The 23,582-nt window shown below is 42.5% G+C and overlaps 1 protein-coding gene across 1 annotated transcript in view; it reads left to right on the top strand.

Moving 5' to 3' along the window:
- LOC147361904 (ATP-binding cassette sub-family C member 4-like) overlaps nucleotides 1–23,582 on the top strand; it is a 112,221-nt gene that overhangs the window by 27,268 nt on the left and 61,371 nt on the right. The window contains exons 5-11 of the mRNA XM_086330239.1: nucleotides 2,755–2,844; nucleotides 3,898–4,061; nucleotides 5,196–5,321; nucleotides 7,042–7,291; nucleotides 12,749–12,850; nucleotides 15,104–15,193; nucleotides 16,969–17,160. Of these exons, the coding sequence (XP_086186365.1) occupies nucleotides 2,755–2,844; nucleotides 3,898–4,061; nucleotides 5,196–5,321; nucleotides 7,042–7,291; nucleotides 12,749–12,850; nucleotides 15,104–15,193; nucleotides 16,969–17,160 (1,014 nt within the window). The remainder of the gene's footprint in view (nucleotides 1–2,754; nucleotides 2,845–3,897; nucleotides 4,062–5,195; nucleotides 5,322–7,041; nucleotides 7,292–12,748; nucleotides 12,851–15,103; nucleotides 15,194–16,968; nucleotides 17,161–23,582) is intronic.

The following is a 23,582-nucleotide window of genomic DNA, read 5'->3' on the forward strand; positions in this document are numbered from 1 at the left end:
ACACATGTAAAATAGGATAACTATATATTAGGTAGTGGATATTTTAAGTGGTTTTAATATAGTAATCATTTCCCAATGTGTATTTATATAAAAGCATCATGTGGTAACCTTAAACATATGCAATTTTTATTAATAAATATAGCCCTCATTGAAAGATAAACCCAAACAGCTTAACTTTAAAATATTGCTTCTTTTACCTGGTTGCTACTTGTCTAGAACTTCCATTTCTTTGGAATACTTCTGTCAGCAGAAAGTGAGATGTCATCTCATCTCTCCTTGAGCAGAGTCTTGTACATCCCGGGACTGAGTGAACCTGGAGACCTCAGTGTCTTGTTTGGCAGCAGCATCTGAGTTGGTTTCCTTCTGGGTGATGTGGAAATCTCAGCAGTGCCCACACATTCCAGTCAGTGTCTTCATTGCTGTTCAACATCATCTTTGTTATTCTGTTGCAGCTTTAACCATTTAGGAGATGGATACTCAGATTTACCCACAAATCGGCTAAATGTTTGTCTTTTCAGATCATGCTTAACTCTCATGTGAGTGATAGTCGCTCAGTTGTGTCCAACACTTTGTGACTCCATGGACCATAGCCTGCCAGGCTCCTCTGTCCATGGGTTTCTCCAGGCAAGAATACTAGAGTGGGTTGCCATTTCCTTCTCCATAACTCTCATAATAATTATGAAATTTTACCAGAACTGCATTGTGAAAACTTTAAGTTAGGTGTGAGGTGATGGTTTAGTCAAAGCTCAGTCTTTGCAGCACAGTTGAGCCATTGTCCACTTGTTTTTCTTCCTCTTCCCTCTAACACTTTGAAATTTTGCCTTTTGGAAGTGTGGCCTGACCTGGCACATTGGCTTATGTGAATGTAACCAAAAGGTGGTTCCTGTATGAAGTCAGAAATTGTGGGGATTACACCGTTGACATAATCTGAAATTCCAGAAACATGGGAAAGACAGATTTCCTTGTTCACGGCCTTGCATCTAGAGTCCTGCTGTTGCAGAAACAAGACACTCCTTTTCAGGTTACAGGTGGACTGATTCCCTAGGACCCAAAAACTGGTGCGACAAAGCAGCTCTGAAAGGCCCCTCTGAACGTTTGTGGTGCATCTTGGGCCCCACCTCCTGATCCCTGGTCCTGGGAAGAAACCAGGTCGAGTGTTAGAAATGGAGTGGCTGCTAAGCTCGTAGCTGTAGTTTGTCTACACCATGGATCCCAGGCTGGGGCAGGTCTCCAGGGGATCTCTAAGGCTGCACATCTGCCACTCCTAACATGGCCCATTCAGCATTTTCATGCTCTTTTCAGCTGAATTTTGAATGATCCTGTGGGAAGTTTCATAAATAAAAATGACTTGCCATTTATTTATTAATACATTGTCACAAATTTGGTAAAGTTACTTTTGGCTTTTGATCATTAATCTTTTTTGTGTGTGTGTGTGGAAATATACACTGCATAAATTGTCCTATTTTCACTCCTTTTCAATGCAGCATTTAGTGACATTAGGTACATTCACATTGTTGGTGGCCATCACCATAATTCATCTCTGAAACTTTTTGTTTTTCCCAAACTGAACCTCTGCACCCATTAAACACTAACTCCCCAACCCCTGTCCCCTTACCCACCACCGTTCTTTTCTCTGTGAATTTGACTATTGTAGGTACCTCTGTTAAGTGGAATCATACAGTGTTTGTCATTTTGTGTGTGTGTGTCTTATGTCCTGTAGCACAATATCTGCAAGGTTCATCCATGTTGTAGCAGGTGTCAGAATTTAATTCCTTTTTAAGACAGAATAACTTTACATTATAGGTCTATACAACATTCTGTGTATTCTCTCATCTGTCAAGGGACAGTTGTTTCCACCTTTTAGCTATTGTGAACATAGATGCTCTGAATATGAGTTAAATTGTCTGTTCAAGTTTGCATTTTTAGCTTTTCTTGAGTATATCCTTAGTAGTATAATTTCTGTATTGTATGATAATTTCATGTTTAATTTTTGAGGAACTTACATATTCTCTTCCATGTGGTTATATCATTTTACATTCTCACTTGATCATTGGTTTTCTTTAACTTGAAGAGTAAACAAAGCATTTTTATAAAGTATAAAATTGTGTTTGGATCAGTAGCTCCAGTTGGCGGTCTGTTGAAGCAACTCCTGGTGTGTCTTCAGTTTCCTCAAATCTCTAGGGCATTTTTCTTACTAAATAAAAGGATTGTGTAACACGGGTTGTGGTTTTTGTAAGTCAGCAGACTGGCATTAAGAACACAGTTTCCTCACAGGAACAGTGTTTTTAATATTATACTTACTCATTTCAGAACGAACAATCTAAGCCCGAAGTGTTTAAATATTGTCACCCACAGAATTAATGATTGAGTCCAGATTTATAATACAAGTCTCCAAATTTCCTTCCTTAAATTAGCCTTTCTGCTCTCATCTAATTTGGCTCAAAATTACTTAGTTGTCTCTTAAGTGTAAACCTACACCCTTTACCCTTCAGACAGGTCCAAGTTCAATGAAATAGGGTGGGGATTTTGCTTCTACCTCCTGCTCCTCCCTTTGCCATCCTTTCTGGAGGGGCTGCTGCCACACTCAGGAGTTAGAGGCTGAACAAAGGTCCCTAGAGCCCTGCTGTCAGGGGTCATCCTGCTCCTGCTGACACCACTCAAGACCCCTGGAACACATGCTCCATTGTGTTATGTTCTAAGATGACTTGGTATCACCTTAGGAATCCAGTTCTCTGTCTCCCTCTCTCATTTCAGGCACTTCGCCTGAGTAGCTCGGCCATGGGGAAGACCACCACAGGCCAGATAGTCAACCTGCTGTCCAACGATGTGAACAGGTTTGACCAGGTGAGCTGTCCCTGAGGGATCCTCTTCCATTTCCCATCCTTCTCATTGGGTTCAGCTTATTGGGATGAGAGGTGCCAGGGTTTGGTGTTAGCCAGGATTCCATTGAGGATATAAGACAAAGGTTGTATTTATCCAACTTTCATTTCTCTGTGTGCAACTTTGATGTAATTATATGTGTTGTTCTGTAAATGAGAGTTTTGTTTTTCTAATAATAAATAGGCAGCAGTGTTCTTGCTCAGGTTTGGTAGTGTCCCTAGGGGTCCTCCTGGAGCGGCCCTCCTTGGCATATGGTGCAGCTGTTGCTGAACTGTCTTTCTCCTCCTCTGGATGATGAAGGCCTGGTGGGAGGGATTGTTCTTTCTCCTGCACCCTGTTCAGTGTCTGCTGCGTAGGGAACCTGTGAAGAATAATGCCAAGTGTGTGGTCCCCAGCAAGACACAACCTCCTCTCTACCGTCCCCTCCACAGTCTTTTTTCCACTGACCTTATGCATAGATCACATTACCCAGGGCCTTGTAGCTGTTGGTCAGATCTGTGTTGCACTAGATACTTCTCTTTCAAGTATTCATTCATCAAACATGAAGTGAGGCCCCTGCTCACTTTCAGGGATGAGCAAAGCTTAGTTTTTGTCCTATAGAAGCCAGAACCTATCAGGGAGCTAAATACACAAGTAATTACTGGAGAAAGTGGTAGGTACCATAATATAGGTTTTCCTGGGATGCCATGGCTCCCCAGAGGAGATGGGTCTAAATTCTAGGACAGAGAGCATTTGGGGAAGCCCTGAGCTCATCTGTGTTGTGGACAGAATAGACATCTTCCTTCAATGCTGCTGGTCTGATTCTCCCAGGACATCCCTGAAGCCAGCCCTGTGCTGCCCCTGAATGGCATAATCTTGAGTGGACACTTGGATTTCTGCTTCAGCAGGTTTAAAACCCAGTGAGATCATTACTGTTTAGGTTCCTGTCTGTTCCTTCAGAGCAGATTGTTTCTACCCTGTGTCCTCACTTGTTGTATTGTATGCAGTCCTAAGAAGGCTTTGTCTCTCTCTTTTAAGGTAACAACGTTCTTGCACTATCTGTGGGTGGGGCCACTGCAGGTTATCGCAGTGACTGCTCTGCTCTGGATGGAAATAGGAATGTCGTGTCTTGCTGGGATGGCGGTTCTCATTATTCTTCTGCTTTTGCAAAGCTGCTTTGGGATGTCATTTTCATCACTCCGGTAAGAGAAACACTTCTTTTAAAAATGGACACTATGTAATTGGTAACATCCACAGTTTGCATGATGCTTTTGTTGAAAACAAGACAAATGCCTTTTCTGGTCTCTTCTTTGTGTAGGTTGTAGACCCTTCAGGCTTAGCCAGTGAAGGCTCCAGCCTTAAACTGAAGGCTGATCCTGAAACAGGAACAGTGAAGGCATTCACTGGGTCCTCTTGGCACCATATCTAAATAAGTAGAGTGTTCTTCAGCAGAATTTACCCATGTCCAAGTTATTTAAATCTTTTTAAATAGTAATAATCTTGTAGGCCCTTTTCTCACCACATATATTTTTGTTATGCTTCTGTTGGAACCTTTTCAGGTATTCTGTTCATGTTTCCAATAAGTTATAAGCACCCCAAGGACCAGGCTGATCTTCATTGTGTCTTTATGAAGCCCCACATTCACAGCAGTACATGTGACAGAAAAGTGGCTGGTGGTGAAGAGCCTTCTGCTGCTGAGTTAGACCTGAAGCAGGTGCCAGAGGGTTGGAAGTGGGTGGTTGTCAGGTGATGGAGATGAGCTATTTGAAGCTCCTTGAGCCTTGTGTGTGTTGTCTGTGTTCCGTTCTATGCTAGGTGTCTTTCTCTATTTGGAATTCCTTTTCCTGCCATTGATATGGAGAGAGGTTCCCTATCCTCCAAGGCCCTGTTCCAGTGCTACCAGGTCTGTGAAGCTCTTCTTGTTCTCCTTTCCTGCTGGAATTAACAGCACCATCTTTTCTGCTCCCCAGAACTTTACTCCTATTTTATTACAGCACAGCCACTGTCTTCCTGGTAGATTTGGGTGCTTTTCTGCCTTCCCTACCTGACTGTGACCTCTTTGAGCAGGTGGTTTATATCGGACTCATTTCAGGTTTTCCTTAGCCGATGCTTCACGTTCTCCAAGTTACTTTTTGAAATGGGCTGAGTGTTTGACTTCCTAACTGAAACCCTTTACTCCATGTGTACTTTGAGTAGGACCTGCCTGTGTTCTAAGTGCAAAAGGGCTGTAGAGAATCTTTTGATTCCTAGCCCCATCCCCGTGCCCACTCCTGCTGCTGCTGCTAAGGAAAGCTGGGCTGTGGTCACTGAGGCTCGTCTTACATCTGTCTCCTCAGGAGTAAGACTGCAGCTCTCACAGACGACAGGATCAGGACCATGAGTGAAGTCATAACTGGCATCAGAACAGTAAAAATGAATGTTTGGGAACAGTCATTTATAGACCTTATTACCAGATTGAGAAGGTAAGTGTGTGATTGATATATATATATATATATATATATGTATATATATATGCTACTGCTAAGTCACTTCAGTCGTGTCCGACTCTGTGCGACCCCATAGACAGCAGCCCACCAGGCTTCCCCATCCCTGGGATTCTCCAGGCAAGAACACTGGAGTGAGTTGCCATTTCCTTCTCCAATGCATGAAAGTGAAAAGTGAAAGTGAAGTCCCCCAGTTGTGTCCGACTCTGTGTGACCCCATGGACTGCCGCCTACCAGGCTCCTCCATCCATTGGATTTTCCAGGCAAGAGTACTGGAGTGGGGTGCCATTGCCTTCTCCATATATATATATATATATTTATATATTTCCATATATATCTCACTCCATATTTTCATGGTTTATTTCCTAGTCTACTAAATGCTTTCGATGTCTTACCAAATACATTTTTAAGTTCACCTTCACATTAAGGTGAGCTTAAATACTTACCATTCACTGCATCCCCTACATGTCACAGGAGGGTTCCGTAGAATAGTGGAGACATCATTTAACCTTCTCTTCCATTTACCATCTTCTCAAAGGAAAAAGTATATATGCTTCTTACTTGTATAGAAATGAAATTCTAAGTAGTTCTTAATACCTCAAATCCTAATGAGCAATGCTTTTAAGATATTTAGCATTTGAGACAATGACATTCAAACTAAAATTGTAACTTATGTTGATGGAGTACAAACAAGGAGATTATAGAGACTGGGTGTACTTGTATCGAGCCGAACTATATGAATCACTGTTGTTTGTCATTGTCATGCGTAGTTGTTTGTTTGTGTCCAACTCTTTGTGACCCCATGTACTGTAGCCCACCAGGCTCCTCTGTCCATGGAATTTCCCAGGCAGGAATACTAGAGTGAGTTGCCATTTCCTCCTCTAGGGGATCTGCCCGACACAGGGATTGAACTCATGTCTCCTGCATTGCAGGCAGATTCTTTACCACCAGGAAAGCTCATGAATCACTATTATTAATTTCAAATGGAGCTATGAAAATACTGTTCCTTTTGTTTTGCTTCATGTTTGTAGGATGTTTCTCCATCTTTCATTTAAATATCTGATGAGCATTTCTCTGACTCTACCTTGTCACCTCTGACTTTGCACCTTTATGGGGGCCCCTCCCTCTGCTGGGAATACACTTCCTTCTTCCTTCTACTCTGGCCTCCACCAAGCCTGATTGACTCCAGTTCATCTTCTCAGGGTCCACGTGTGTGTATGACTTGCCCTGACTCCACTGCTCAGAGTTGCACACCTCTGCTCTGGGCTCCCTTGGGGGCTGTGCTGACGGTCTCTGTCCATTGTCTCCCAAGTTTTTTGGTTACTAATTCTCTTCCCCAACACGTTCATGAGCCCCTGGAGGGGACAGGCTGTGTCTTTCTGTGAGGAGCCTGGCCCAGGACTTGTGATTATGAATGTTTGTTGAATGAATGTTCAAACCCAGTCTGACTGATGCAGAATGTTTGAAAGTGTGACATTAAGCCTCCTTTCACTTGAAAGATTGAAGTGGTGACACAGTGTGTGATATTGGTGTTGGGGAACCCCGAGTGTGCACTGTGTAGTGTCTCCATGAGGTGAGGGATGGTTTATCTTTATCTGTGTGTCCACTCCCTAGAAAGGGGCCACTCACACATGGCACTGAATTCATGTCTTGTATGTTGATGCTTCTTATAAAACCTATATCCTACTCTCTTTTACAGGAAGGAAATTTCCAAAATTCTGAGAAGTTCCTACCTTAGGGGCATGAATTTGACATCATTTTTTGCTGTGAGCAAAATCATGATTTTCGTTACCTTCATTGCCAATGAGCTCCTTGACAACCTGATCACAACCAGCCAAGTGTTTGTGGTGGTGACGCTGTTTGAGGCTCTGCGGTTCTCGAGCACCCTCTACTTCCCCCTGGCCATTGAGAAGGTGTCAGAGGCTGTCATCAGCATCCGAAGAATCAAGGTTTAGTGAAAAATAACTTTTTAAAGTTATAGGTGGATTTTACCTAAAATGCCTCCTTTTATGTAGTGTCACTGTGTGCCAGTTAGGTGAGATTTAACTCTTTTAGTGCCAAGCTGGCAGTCTTTCCAAAATGTATGTATTTCCCTCTTTTCTTAGGTAAAGTGTGTTAAAAGTATCATAAGACCCATGCTCCTTTATGGACAGTAGCATAAATAAAGCCTCACAGGCTCTTGACGTTCAGTGATGGCTGCTGCTAATGCTGCTACTAAGTCGCTTCAGTTGTGTCCGAATCTGTGCGACCCCATAGACGGCAGCCCACCAGGCTCCCTCATCCCTGGGATGGCTGCAGGACAATTAAAATGTCTGAAAGCAGGAGACACAAACAGATTGCATCTCCTGTGCTACCTGGAATGACTAGGCAGCAACTGTGCACAGTACCAGGGTGAACAGGATTCCTCTCTGGGCTGGGAGGGGAGGACCTGCTGAGAAGTCCTATTCCCTGGGCAGGAAGAGTGGCCTCAGCTTTACTTAGTTCTTTGTGTTTAAAACTAGATTCTTTGCTCCATAGATGTTTTCCTGCTGATGTCTGATCTCTGCATTTTTGTTCCTGTCCTTATTTTGCTTAGTGTCTAAGCCTGTCTCTAGCTGCCCCCTTCCTTTCAAACCTGTGATTCCCACCATACCTCCTATCTCCTTTATAAACTGTCTGTGCTGCTGCTGCTAAGTTGCTTCAGTCATGTCCAACTCTTATCGACCCTGTGGACAGCAGCCCACCAGGCTCCCCTGTCCCCGGGATTCTCCAGGCAAGAACACTGGAGTGGGTTGCCATTTCCTTCTCCAATGCATGAAAGTGAAAAGTGAAAGTGAAGTCGTGTCCAACTCTTAGCGACCCCATGAACTGCAGCCCACCAGGCTCCTCCGTCCATGGGATTTTCCAGACAAGAGTACTGGATTGGGGTGCCATTACCTTCTCCAAAAACTGTCTCTAATCAGGGGTAAATAATTTTTATCATGAAGACTAGGGCCTTGCACACAGTAGGTGCTCAAGTATTTCTGTTTAAAATGAAGATTAAATGGGCTCTGTGAAAATGAATGATTTATTATGACCTCAAAGGCCCAAGAAGGCTCTATTTTTATTGAAGAGAGGAAGGAGGACCCATGGTCTTGGCACTGAATGACTCCAATAGGATTGCAAAAGATCTCAACTTCAAAGCCCTAAAAGTCTTCAGTGACTTTTGCATCCCGTCAAATATGCCTCTGAGGTTATATTGTTCACAAAGCAGCTTTAGGTTTTCCATTACCAGCCACTGGGAAGTCAGTCTTTGTGGCTGCAGTTCTGACGTTTATACTTTCCTGCATAACCTGTTCTGGGTCTGCACTTCCTGGCTAATGGCCATTTAATTTCAGCTCTTTCATCAGACTGAGTCCTGGAAAAAAAATCCAGCCAGCACTTCTGATGCTTTTAGGAGCTGATCATGTATAGAATGGGGTCTCATTTTAACCCTTGGAAAACTGACATCTGTTCCCCTCAGTACTATTATTTGTGGACAAGTGCTCAATAAATTGAATTCACTTAGGGCATAATTTTCCTTTTCTTTCTTTTTTGTTTGAAAGTGAGCGATTTCTATTCTAATATACACACACTCAATATTGGTTACATGCTCAAGTTGAAACTGTATTTGATTCTGTCTAGACTGAATATATAACATATACATTAACCTCCAATACATTAATCTCCAGCCCTTGGTCTTTTTAATCAATAGAAATTGATAATAGGCCAGATGATAAATTCAGACAAGGCTTTTTGAGGCTTGTACTACAGCACAAAATATTAAAACAAGAAACTGATGCCCCATTGATTCTTTGAGATGGGCGGGCTGGTTCCTTAAGTGGGGTGAGGGTGGGGGAGGCTTGATCGTTTGAGCCACAGGGGTGATTTTTCATGGTCTGCCCACCGTCTTGTAGGTGCCGTGTGTCAAGATCATACGCAGTTCCCTGCTTTGCTCCCAGCAGCTCAGAAATGGCAGTTGGCTTGTGGTGTTTTTATGTCTTACTGTTTGAAATACTGTTTGAAATTGCCTTTGCATGCGTGCAGTTATATTTAGTCCCTTATGGTTTCTTTGTTGCTCAAAGAGACGTTTGTTTAGGTACAAACGCTCCCATAAAGGGTCACAGGTCCCAGCCTGTCCCATCACCTTTTGCTTGTTGCTCTGTCAGCTTAGACTGTGTAAGGCTGTAGCCATGCAGTCAGTGGTTGAATGGTTTTAACAGCCATGCAGTCTGTTCCTTCTTTTAGCTGATGCCCTCAATGGGCTGACTGTGCAGGGCTCGGTCTTAGTTAGAGTTGGGACAGTAAAAGTGCACAAATGATGTAGTGTCTCCTCTGTACGTGACTTACTATCCTTCTGGGGATTCAGAAGTAGGAAGGGCAGTGCCAGCTGGGGATGTGCTGAACTAATTTCAATATGGCTAGTGTTTAAGAAGGGCTGGAAGGATGGGTGGAGTCAGAACTCAGGGTGTCTAGGCAGAGGCCACCTGTGGAGTGTGGACTTAGGTGCTTTGGGTCACTGGGGGGTGTTAAGCTTGTGGACTCTCTCAGAGGGGCTGTAAGATCAGGAGGGAGTTGTCTTGGGGTAGGTTCAGTGATGTTGCAGAAGGAATCAGAAAAAGAAAAGCTGCATTATTGAGATGACTAATGGTGAATGAGATTCTAAACTATGTTGTTTCAAGGGGAAAAGAGAATTGGGAGAGATATGAACTGTTTCAGAACAGATGAGAGCTGGTACCTGGCTGACAGTGTGGGAGATGGTGTGGAGAGAGAACTCAGGCTGTGGTGGTTGAAAGCCTGCCAACGTGTCCTCAGACCACCATCTGTCCATCCTGCCTCCTTCTGGACTCAGGCTCGGGGAGGGTAGGAGTCACCATGCCCGGTGCTAGGTTCTCAGTGAGCCTGGATGAGAGGAGGAGGGCGTGAAAGAATCATATCTCCCACCAGCTGGGCTTTGAAAGAAATGCAAGGATCACATCTTTCTTTTCCTGCAGAACGTTTTTCACATTCACTTTTGACCAGTTCGATGTTGAAGCTGAAACTCCAATACTTTGGCCACCTGATGCAGAGCTCTGACTCATTTGAAAAGACCCTAATGCTGGGAATGATTGAGGGTAGGAGGAGAAGGGGATGACAGAGGATGAGATGGTTGGATGGCATCACTGACACAATGGACATGGGTTTGGGTGGACTCTGCGAGTCGGTGACAGAGAGGAAGGCCTGGCATGCTGCGGTTCATGGGGTCACAAAGAGTCGGACATGACTGAGCAACTGAACTAAACTGCCTTTGACCAGTTATTCATTTTAAGTAGAAGGTGGCAATCACATTTATGACTCTGAGGCATGAGAGATGGGGTGTCAAGATGTTTAAGGTAGTAGATTATTGTTTATGTGTTGTTTTCTTTCTCAAACATCCTCACATGCTTGTTTCAGTTTTTCCCCATATGGGTTAGAATTTGGTTTGCCTGTGGGTCCCAGAGTTACCCATGGTAAAGCTGCTTACAGGGGTCATTTGTTTTTCTCTCATGCAAGAATCCTTGTGAGGCTCTGTATGGGTTTCCTGGGGCTGCTGATATGAAGTACCACAAACCACGTGGCCTAAAACCACAGAAATGTATTGTGTCACAGTCCTGAAGGACAGAAGTCTAAAATCAAGGTGTCAGCAGGGTCAGGATCCCTCTGAATCCAATAAGGGAGCACCCTTTATTGCCTCTGTTAGGTTTGAGTGGTTGCAGGCCAAACTTGGCATTCCTTGGCTTGTAACAGCCATCACTCCAGCCTTTCTCTCCATCAGGTAAGCTGTTTTCTATGTGTAAAGCTGTCTCTGCATTTCTCATGAGGACTCCAGTCTTACTGGATTCAGGGCCCACACTACTCCACTGTGATCTCACTTTAATTGATTACATTTACAGCAACCATTAAAAAGCAGAGACATTACTTTACCAGCAAAGGTCTGTCTAGTCAAAGCTATGGTTTTTCCAATAGTTATGTATGAATGTGAGAGTTGCACTATGAAGAAAGCTGAGCGCTGAAGAATTGATGCTTTTGAACTGTGGTGTTGGAGAAGACTCTTGAGAGTCCCTTGGACTGCAAGGAGATCCAACCAGTCCATCTCCATGGTGTTAGAGACCCAGACTCTTTCTCTTCTGTTATCCCATCACATGTGACCTCGACCCAGCTGGCAGCCCCCAAGGCCCAGGCCTTGGAGTGGAGGAAGGTCCTGGTTGCTGTCACTCTCCACTGACCTGGATTTGGTCGCATGGCTGCTCCTATCTGCTCGGGAGTCTAGAAGCAGAGGACCTCCTTCCAGGCTGCCAAGTGCAGCTAAAATCCAGGGTCTGTTACCTCAGAAGAATGAGAGCAGATTTCGAGGACAGCCAGCCATCTCTGCCCCATGTTCACCGTTCCGGGACCTTGGGGAGTGGGAATGGTCTAAGTTGTGTGTTCAGTATCTCTACCCCTCTAGCTTTTCTCATTGAATTATGTCTAGCATTTGCAAGGCAAGAGGGATGTGTTTGTCAGCTTTGTAGCAATTTATAAAACCTTGTCTTATTCAGCTACTTTGCATCGATTGACTGCCAAGTGGTGTAGAAGATAACAAGTGGTAGGTGCGGCCATTCCTGCTGCAGAGGAGGGGGGCACCAAGTAAGGACAAGAGATAGCATTTTTGAAAAGATGCTTGTAAAATATTTTTTAAGGCATAGAAACTTAAGAGTGTTTTCTTTTTGGAATGATGACAAGCAGTGATATGGATTTGACACACATGAGGAGAAAAGCGTTGAGTACAGGGTTTGCACTCAGAGTCTCTGTCATTGGTCTTGTGTTCCCAGCCTGTCCTGTGCCACCTGATTCCTGACGGCCTGGGAAGGGCCTTCCTCTCTGTGTTCCTAACAGTGTTGCATGGTGCTTGGCACCTGGTGGGATTCAGTTAATATTTATGAAATAATTTCCTACTAGCTCACCTGTTCATTGTTGGTAACACAGAAGTAAAACAATAGAAATGTCCAGGTTCTAAATGCATTGGAGTTTGAAGCCATATTTTCTTCTTAGAAAGGAACCAGTACACTTGTTGAGAAAGTAGCAAAGATAGCCTCATGGCCAGGAATTCTTTATTATCTGTTTTATATATTCACACTCTCTCACACACACATACACATATACTATATATATGCTATATTTTATATATATGCTATACTGTATTATATACTTAGATGTATACATACTATAATAATAATGTATTACATACCATATACTATTTACTATTTCTCAGGTGAACCAAGACCTAATAAAATACAGCTATAAAATGATAGGCTGTATAAAATTTTTATTGCAAATTTCAGAGAAGCAGTTGTTTTGTTTGTGCTTTGTTCTTGCAGTATAAACAATATATGTTTTGCCTTTTTCTGTAGAACTTTCTGTTACTTGATGAGATGTCACAGTGCTACCCTCAGCTGCCATCAGACGATAGAACGATTGTGGATGTGCAGACATTTACTGCTTTTTGGGAAAAGGTAAGAATCCTTTCATTCCAAAATCGTGACTGCTAAAAGACAACTGTGATATAGATTTATTGGAGAATTTTGAGATTTTACACATACTGTAAAATATGACTTTCTCATTTACTGAGAATATGTTATAAAAATTCTCAGAATCAGGAATAAGGTTTACAATGAATGGAGATTAAATGTAAAATCAGCCTGCGGCATTGGACATGTTGCTTTTTTTCTCATTTTCAAGAAAGCTTTCAATGTATTAGCATGTGTTGAGCTTAAAGTATGTAAATTCTTTTAATTTTTAGTTTATTTTTCATTATGTTTTATTACAGAGTATTAAATAGAATTCCCTGTGCTATACAATAGGATCACCTTAAACAAAAGATATAGAACGTAAATACATCTTTTCTTGAAAAGTGAAAGTTGCTCAGTCATGTCTGACTCTTTGTGACCCCATGGACTATACGGTTCATGAGAATCTCTAGGGCAGAGTACTGGAGTCGGTAGCCTTTCCCTTCTCCAGGGATCTTCCCAACCCATGGATTGAACCTAGGTCTCCCACATTGCAGGCAGATTCTTTACTAGCTGAGCCAGAAAACCCAGATCTAATATTCTAGGCTGAAGTGTGAAGTGTCAGTCGCTTCAGCTGTGTCTTAGTCCTTGTGACCCCATGGAGTATAGCCCACCAGGTGCCTCTGTCCATGGGAATGGATACCCACTTCAGTATTTCTGTTGTTGTTGTTGTTGTTCAGTAGCTCAGTAGTGTCCAGCTCTTTGCAACTAAGAGAACTGCAGCATGCCAGACTTCCCTGTCCTTCACCATTCTCCTGGAGCTTGTTCTCAGGTCCATCAAGTCAGTGATGCCATCCAACCATCTCATCCTCTGTCATCCCATTATCCTCCTACTTTCAATCTTCCCCAGCATCAGGGTCTTTTCCAATGAGTCAGCTCTTTGCATCAGGTGGCCAAAGTATTGGAGCTTCAGCTTAAGCATCAGTCCTTCCAATTAATATTCAAGATTGCTTTCCTTTAGGATTGACTGGTTTGATCTTCTTGCTGTCCAAGGGAACTCTCAAGAGTCTTCTCCAACACCACAGTTTAAAAAGATCAATTCTTCTGCACTCAGCCTTCTTTATGGTCCAATTCTCACATCCATACATGACTACTGGAACAACCATAGCTTTAACTATATGGACCTTTGTTGGCAAAGTAATGTCTCTGCCTTTTAATACACAGTTTAGGTTTGTCATAGCTTTTCTTCCAAGGAGCAAGCATTTTTAATTTCATGGCTGCAGTCACTGTCTGAAGTGATTTTGCAGCACAAGAAAATAAAATCTGCCACTGTTTCCACTTCCTCCCTTTCTATTTGCCATGAAGCGATGAAACCAGATTCCATGATCTTAGATTTGAGAATGTTGAATTTTAAGCCAGCTTTTTCACTCTCCTCTTTCACCTTCATCAAGAGGCTCTTTAGTTCCTCTTCACTTTCTGTCATTAGAGTGGTATCACCTGCATGTTTGAGATTGTTGATATTCTGTCAGAATTCTAGATTCCATTTTGTGTTTCATCTGGCTTGGCATTTTGCATCATGTAGTCTGCATAAAAGTTAAATTAGCAGGGTGACAATATACAGCCCTGACGTACTCCTTTCCCAATTTGGAACCAGTCTGTTGTTCCATGTCTCGTCCTAACTGTTTCCTCTTGACCTGCATACAGGTTTTTCAGGTGATAGGTAACATGATCTGGTATTCCCATCTCTTTATAAATTTTCCAGAGTTTGTTGTGATCCACACTGGTAAAGGCTTTAGCGTAGTCAATGAAGCAGAAGTAGATATTTCTCTGGAGTTCTGAGATCCAACAAATATCAGCACTTTGATCTCTGGTTCCTCTGTCTTTTCTAAACCCAGCTTACACATCTAGAAGTTCTCTGTTCATGTACTGCTGAAGCCTAGGTTGAAGGATTTTGAACATTACTTTGCTAGCACGTGAAATGAGCACAATTGTGTGGTAGTTGGAACGTTCCTCTGTTTGTATGGGAATCTAGTCAAAGAAGGAACCTTCCTAAAGTTAGCTAAAGCTGCCTCAAATCCCCAAAGAGATAAGATTTAATGAAGAGACCTCCAGAACACAATATTTTAAAACAGGAAAGAGAAAAATGTGGGTTATATTTTGCATATCAGTTATGTCGACTATTGTTATCTTTTCCCCTTTGTAAAACAATTTGTGTTACTTTATTAAAATGGGTACATTTTTATAAACTTTAATTTGTAGACATCAGAGACCCCAACCCTACAAGGCCTTTCATTTACTGTCAGACCTGGTGAACTGTTAGCTGTGATTGGACCTGTGGGTGCAGGAAAGGTAAGTTGTGATGCCTTTTGTCAGCTTGATGCAATTCCACAGCCCCTGTTCAATCCTCAGAGTGGAGCCCAGAGCCAAGTGTGACTCAGTTTGAATTGAGTGTGTCTAGAACAGTGTTTCTCTAGTGTTTCCATGAAATACTCATTTTACAAGAAGGTTCTGTGGCAAATAAATCAGGATAAATACACATTGTCTTTTTTTTCTTGGTGCTTCACATGGCCCAGTTGCAAATTGCTTGTGGGGAATTTGGACATCTCAGTGAAGGAAACTGTTTATGTGACAGATGTTCAGAATGGACAGAAACAATGAGGACTCCTTTTCATCTTGTGGCCCCCTCCAGGAAGTCTGGAGGTCATAAAGCTCCTCCCAGAAACTTTGAGTATTTCCTCCTGTGCCTTGATGTGATCCTGTCGGTGCACGTGCAGCGAATGTGCAGCCACGTGCTGGAGATAAAGATACAGACGGAGCAAGACCCCAACTCTCTGCCTTTCAGAGGCAACCAGGTTCTGGGGCGAGACAGACATGCAGACATATTATTTCAGCCCAGTGTCGTGAGCGCTCTGATGGTGTAGATACATACCACGTCTCTGTGATGTTGAAGATCTGAAGGAAATGTGCACATGCACAACAAACAACAACAACAAACAGCAAAACAAACAACAAAATACAGAAATCTACATGTGGGATGTGGGGTTCCCTGCTGGCTCAGTGGTATAAGAGTCCACCTGCCAATGCAGGAGACACAGGTTTGATCCCTGGTCTGGGAAGATCCCACATGTGGAGCAACTAAGCCGGTGCACCACAACTGTTGGGTCTGTGCTCTGGAGCCTGGGAGCTGCAACTGCTGAGCCCATGGGCTGCAGCTGCTGAAGCCTGCCCACTAGAGCCTGTGCTCCTTAATAAGAAAACCCGTGCACTGCAATGAAGGCCCAATGCAAACAAAAATAAATAAAATTAGAATTGTGGTACAGCAGAAACCAACACAATATTGTAAAAAATAAATGAAAAAAAAGCTCAAGATAAATAAAATTATTTTTAAAAATGTGGGAGTGTGTACACAAAAGGGTGATGATCTCCTCTATGATAGACTTTTGCTCTGCAGACACAGCCCACTTCAGAGTTCTTTCAGTTAATCATCTTTTGATATATTCTTCACACATAGCTTTTTAAGAACAAGTATTTGTCAAGTAAAAGAGACCCAGATGCAGGAGCAACTAAATTAAACATCAGATATAGAAAATATACATCCTGCTGGGCTGCTCTGTTAGAGAAGGATGTTAACATTCTTAATTACTCTTTCCTGAGTAGAACTTCATCTGAAGGATACTTGGGCAGAGTAGATTGTTTATACTGTTGTTGTACTATATTCCCTGGTGGCTCAGATGGTAAAGTCTGCCTGCAGTGTGGGAGACCCAGGTTTGACTCCTGGGTTGGGAAGATCCGCTGGAGAAGGAAATGGCAGCCCACTCCAGTATTGTAACCTGGAAAATCCCATGGACAGAGTAGTCTGGTGGGCTAAGGTCCATGGGGTCACAAAGAGTTGGACATGACTAAGGGACTTCACTATACTATTAATGTATTCCTTATCAATCATTGTTTTCCTTGACCATTTGTGTTATTTTCTTTTTTTTATCAACTGCGAGGGCCGTACTTTATCCTATTGAAGGAAAAGGTTCTATCCTGTATCAAGCACCAGGGTGGGGTCGGCTGTGCTGCGGGGCATGTTCCGCCCTGAGTGCTGCCTGTTCACATGTGTGTGTTGCCGTCTGTTTCAGTCATCACTGTTACATGCTCTGCTGGGGGAGCTGCCCCTGAGCCAAGGGAAGGTCAGCATCCACGGGAGGATCGCGTATGTCTCTCAGCAGCCCTGGTTGTTTCCAGGAACTGTGAAGAGTAACATTTTATTTGGGAAGAAATATGACAAAGAACGATATGAAAAAGTAATAGAGGCTTGTGATTTGAAAAAGGTGAGTAATGACGTTTGAGTTGCGTTTACTTGAATTTCAAATAATGATAGTGTTGATTTTAAACTACAAGGTTTGTCAAAAGTTCTTTTTAACAAAATGGAAAGATTTTTTAATGTTGCTTAATTTTTAAAGTTGCTCTTCTGGGTTTTTATGCAGGCATATTTACATATGCTGTCCTTTTAATGTTTATGGGATAATGACACTTACAGAATACCTTTGCCGGGAGGCGGGTGTGGGGCGGGGATTGTTTCATTCTGTGAAGTTTCATTAGCTTTTAACTTTTTTAATGGAAAGCTATAAAAATTTACAAAAACAGAGAGCACAGTGTAATGAACCCTTCATGTACCACCCCCAGCTTCAGCCAGAATCAGCTGGTGGCCAGTCTCGCTGCATCTCTACCCCTGCCCTCTGCCAGCCCCACCCCCACCCAGAGTATTGAGGAGCAGATCCTAGACCTCAGATTAGTTCATCTGTAAACACTTCATTAGTTTTCTGTAAAAGATAGTAAAGCCTTTGGGGAAAAAAAAATCACTATATTTCACCTGAAAAAATATATTTCACCTGAGTATCATCAACCTGCTAGTGTGTGTTTGCATGTTTTTGATTATCTCACTGAGATATCTCCTTCAGCACTGTTTGAACCCACATAAGGTCTGCCCCTGTACTTAGCTGATGCTTCCTTGTTCCCTTTCAGTCTGTGAGTGTCTCTCTCCACTTCATTTTTGACTTGTAATTTATCATTTAAGGAAACAGGAATGCTTAAACATTTCTTTTTAATACTGCATCATTTCACTGAGGGGGATTATTTTCAGAAATGGCATTGTGTTTCACAGAAATGGTGAGATGAAAGGTTTAACTGTACGTTGGGATTTAAATAAGATTGGTGAATAAATAATGAGAACTAAACTGATAGGAGAATACAATTTGGCAAAAAGAAAGGGAAAAAAGTAAATAACATTAAATACTGTGTTACTCTCTTGGGTTATAAAATTCAGTGAATAATAGTGTTAAAGGGCTCCCCCCCACCCCCACCCCTGGGTTCTGTTCAGTGCAGTCTGGAATCCCACTGTTCTCTTGTACTGTGAGGAGAAGACAGGGACAGAGCTTCAAAGGTGTGGTGTTGAAGACTCCAAACCTGCTTTGTGAGGAAATGGTAATTCTCCTCAAAAAATGACTTGAACATCATAGGTTATATCAGGTGAGTGCGTGCATGCTAAGTCACTTCAGTTGTGTCCGACTCTGCGGCCCTATGGACTGTAGCCTGGCAGGCTTATCTATCCATGGGATTCTCCAGGCAAGAATACTGGGTTGGGTTGCCATGCACTCCTGCTGGGGATCTTCCTGACCTAGGGGACAAACCTTCGTCTCTTATGTCTCCAGCATTGCCAGGTGGATTGTTTACCACTAGTGCCAGCTAGGAAGCCCTGTATCAAGTAAGTAGCATTTTACAATGATGTGAACGAACAGAATTGCTTGTTTAATGGGCTTGTTTCTTTATTCTGTGTTCTTGTTCATGGGTGATTGTATGTTTGCAGAAATGATGTCAAATTAGCAGGAAAGAGCTAGATTTTTATTAAATGGTGTAGATTCCATGTAAGAAAAGAAGGGACAGCAAATGTAGAACAGTGAGAACAGTAGCTCCCATTTATTAAGAGTCCATGTGCAAAGCCTTTTTCTGTCTTTCACACGTGCACATGCACACAGATAATTTAGATTTATGAGTTATTCATTCTTTATGAGTGTCTTCGATACTCCCTTCCTCACTTTATAGTTAGTATAACTGAGGCCTGGAGCAATGAGACACCTCATCTCTACATTTGCAGCTCAAGTTCAGATCCCAGGGAGCTGATGCTTTGCCACAACCTCGTGGGGTGACTAGACCAGTAACACGGGCAGTGTTCTGGGGCTTTACCCTCCCTGGGGCAAGTGTGCAGCACAGACTCTGGTGGGAAGGGGACCTGCAGGACTGGGCTGCACAGTGATTCTTCTGTATGTGATGTGACGTTTCTATAAACATGGACTGCTCTCCTGTTCTTGTGCATAGTTGGGACATGGAGTTTGGGCCTCTCATGCTCATTCCATCCTTGGCAGGAAGGGAGGCCCAGAGTGGAGAAGCAGCGGAGAGGAGAGTTCTGGCCCCAGCTTCATCACTTGCCTGCTGTCACTCTGGACATGTCCTGTTACCTGGCTGGACCTCTGACGTTTCTGCAGCAAAGTGAGAACATTGGGTCAGAGGGTTTCCAGGAGGTTTTGTTGCTGCTCTGAAATGTCGTGTGTGACTCCAGTTAATAAGAGGTCAGCAAGGTCTTTATGATACCTGAGAACTACCTAGTAAGTTAAGAGAGCCTCTGCTTGTCTCCTTTTGGATTCCAGGTATCAGAGGATGGTCATAAGGCAATCACAGTAAATAGTAGCGTCCTGGAGTTTAGTCTGGCCTGTAGACACAGAGACAGCATGTGTGGTAGAAAAGGCTTGGCCAGGCTTCCCTCATAGCTCAGTTGGTAAAGAATCCACCTGCAATGCAGGAGACCCCAGTTCGATTCCTAGGTCGGGAAGATCTGCTGGAGAAGGGATAGGCTACCCTTTCCAGTATTCTTGGGCTTCCTTGTGGCTCAGCTGGTAAAGAATCCACCTGCAACGTGGGAGATCCAGGTTTGAGCCCTGGTTTGGGAAGATGCCCTTAAGAAGGGAAAGGCTACCCACTCCAGTATTCTGGCCTGGAGAATTCCATGGACTATAATGGGGTCGAAAAGAGTTGGACAAGACTGAGTGACTTTCACTTTCACTTTGGAGAGAACCAGTCCTGGGTAGTAACTCCAGATATTTGTCTCAATTTCCATTCTTATTAAATGGGGGAGGGTTGGGGTTACTATAAAGACTACAGAAAATGCCTGTGAAATGTAAACAAACCAGAGTTTCAGTTAATGGTTACTATCGGTATCATTCTAACCTTTTCCTCTCTATCCATTTATCCATCCATATAAATATAACAAAGATTTCTCCTTACCCCTACATCCCCCACATCCTGGAGGAAAAGCCATAAAAATGCAACATTTATTTTTTAAAAAATATTTATTCTAATTGGAGGATAATTATAATATTGTGATGATTTTTGCCATAGATAAACATGAATCGGCCATAGGTATACATGTGTCCCCCTATCCTGAACCCCCCTCCCACCTCTCTACCCACCCTATCCCACTGGATTGCCCCAGATTACTGGCTTTGGGTGCCCTGCTTCATGCATGAAACTTGCACTGGTCATCTATTTTACTTATGGCACTGTACATGTTTCAATGCTATTCTCTCAAATTATCCCACCATCACCTTCTCACCTGAATCCAAAAGTCTGTTCTTTACACCTGTGTCTCCTTTGCTGCCTGCCTGTAGGATCTTCATCACTCTCTTTCTAAAAGCAACATTTTTGTATAACATATGTTAGTAGCAACTAGATGTATTATACTAGAACTTATTGAAGTAGCTATTTAAGTTCATTGAGCTGAAAATTTTTCTGTAACAAAACAGGGAGACATGAAGTAATCAGACTGTGATGTTGATTCAGGCTAATGACATCAACTCCAAGGTCTAGGAGTCAGAAGGTTCAGGAATTGAGTTCCAATCATTCTATTGACCAGATGTTTGGTTTTGGTTTTTTTGATCCTTACAAGCCTGTTTATTCATCTGTAAAATGGAGATAGTAAAACTATCAACCTCATGATGTTATTTTGAGGATGAAATGTGGTTATCATTTTAAAGCACCTGATTGCTAGGGACCTAACAAGTACTCTGTAAATGAGTTTTAAAATAAATTAATTCTCAATTATAAGCTCATCCAGATTCTGGAAAATTATATCTATAAAATGTGACATGTAAGAAAGAAGTATTTAACTTCTTATGGAAGAGTATTTAACTTCCATTGTTTAAGTTGATATTTCTATAGGAGCTCTATACATAGTACATTATGTAAATCAACAATAACAATATCCTGTTACCCAATATAGTATGTAACATTTGTTACATGTTATCCTTAAGGCATTTGAAAATGTTTAGTGAACATATATTTAGAGGTACCAAATTGATAAATTCTAGTTTAATATTTTTCCACATAGATCACTTACTTGGACATTTCTTTTCAGACTGCTTTGACAATCATCAGATAATAAGTTTGTTGATACTTATATGTCTAGGTATAGAGGCCTTCAAGTCTTGAGTTACTTTATTGAGTTGTCTTCATTTCACATATACCTTCAGTCACCATCTGGGCAGCATGATGTGAAAAAGAAGAAGGCTCTAAACTGACATGAGCTGGTTCAGATTCCAGCTCTTCTGTTTAACAGCTGAGCAGTGATGTGACCTCACTCACTCTCAGTTTCCGCATCTGTGAAATGGGGCCAGCACTTACTGTGCATCTTGCTGTGAGGATTAGAGATAATGAGCATCAGGGTCCAGCACAGAGCTTCATGCACAGATCTTACCCTGCAGGAGCTGAGAGAAGCCATGTGCACATGTACAAATAATGGAGCAGAATAAGATGGTCCTTCATGAGAGATGAGAGCCTTGGGAACCCAGCAGGAAGAGAGATGAGTGCAGGATGGTTTCATGGGAGAGTGTGTTTTGGGTGAGGCTAGAAAATGGTCAGGATATTGATAGACCGTGAGAGAAAGAGCAATTCCAAATGAAAGAAAAGCTGTGAAGGAAGCAGGGCCTCCTGCTGTTTGACTCTGGAACCCAGCCGTCCTCTGCCAGGGCCTCACATCTGGCCCTCATTAACCATTTCAGCAGTCTGCTCCATGGTGCTTCTACTGTAAGTCTCCACCATCGCTGAAGGGCCCTTGATGTGCTTCTGGATGGATGGCATCAAACCAGCATTGTCTTCTCCTAGTTTGCCTCTAGTTTGTGTGTCTGCTGTTCAGTGAGAATTGGTTGAATTCTTGGGCTTCCCTGGTCACTCAGACAGTACAGAATCTGTCTGCAATACAGGAAGACCTGGGCTCACTCCTTGGGTTGGAAAGATCCCCTGGAGAAGAAAATGGCAACCCACTCCAGTATTCTTGCCTTGGAGAATTCCATGGACAGAGGAGCCTAATAGGCTATAGTCCATGGGATCACAGAATTGGAAAACAACTGAGTAACTAACACTTACTTACTTAACTTTGAGGTAACAAATATGAATAAGAACACTTTCTTGTCAGTGGAAGAAACTGTAATATATGCTCAACTCAGGCTTTTCCCCTTTAATCTAATCAGAACAAGTTGGTTGACAAATCAACTCTACTTGGTTTTACTTCAAAGCCTCCAAAATGTTTTTCCCCTAGTGGCTTGTTCATATATAATTTTCAGAGTCAACAACACAGTCAAAGTATTACTACCAGACTCAGAGATAATTTCTTAGGTCCTGGAAAGAGAGACCATGAATGCTTTTTCTAGAATGTGGTTAAGATTGCTGTATTAAAATGTGGTGCTATTTTAAGAAGAAAACCATTTGACCAACATAAAATCAAAGCATAAAAACTAAGCGGAACCGTTTGCAAGGACTCTCAACAGTGAAAGAGAGGCCAAGTGATTCTATGTGTGGGCATGAGACTGAGAACATAACATAGCTCATTTTTTCAATGAAAACCCAAAGCAAGAGATGGTATTAATTTCTGAGCTCAAGAAAGAAAGAATGGGAGGTAATTATAAATTATCACAGCAGAGCACTTGCTGCCTTTCATCAGATGCACCTCCATTAAGATTTGAGTGAGTGGGGAACCTGTCTGTGTCTGTGTCTTTATGGTTGTCAGGGAGGGTTATGATGGAGTCTCTTTCTTCCATGGTGGTCATGTGCTTTGTAGGTTATGATTCACACTGTAAACAGGGTCCCACTGTTGGCTTGGTGAGAAAATAGGAATCAGTCACCGACAGCAACTTATAATCAACTCATGTCCATTTTTCATTTGTGGAGGTGTTCACACAATTCTTTAGATTCTCACAGCGTCCTTGAGTTCAGTGACTCTGGTTTCTGCAGCACATTCTATAGAAGAGGAAAATGAGACTTAGGGAGGTCAAAGGACTTGTTTGTCATGGTGGCACCAGTATGCTACTTGCTTTTCCCCCAAATTTGCTGCAGTAGAGACAGAGAAGTGAGGACTTCACCTGCAGAAAGGGACTGCTGTGCATCCTAGGTTGAGGCATGGGGGGTTTAGTAGATAAAAACTCCAAAAAAACCCTGTCTGTGACAGAATGTGCCAATTGATAATTGCAGGCAACCACAGACTTCTAATGAAATACCATGTAACTTAACTCTAAGGCAGAGAACGAGGGATCAAATTCCCAACATCTGTTGAATCATAGAAAAAGCACAAGAATTTCAGAAAAGCATCTACTTTTGCTTCATTGACATGATAAAGCCTTTCATTGTATGGATCACAAAAAAGGGTGGA

The sequence above is a fragment of the Bos grunniens genome, chromosome 12 (genome assembly GCF_055505025.1).
Source record: "Bos grunniens cultivar Pamir isolate PY7600 chromosome 12, Bosgru_T2T1.0, whole genome shotgun sequence".
Classification (NCBI taxonomy): Eukaryota; Metazoa; Chordata; class Mammalia; order Artiodactyla; family Bovidae; genus Bos; species Bos grunniens.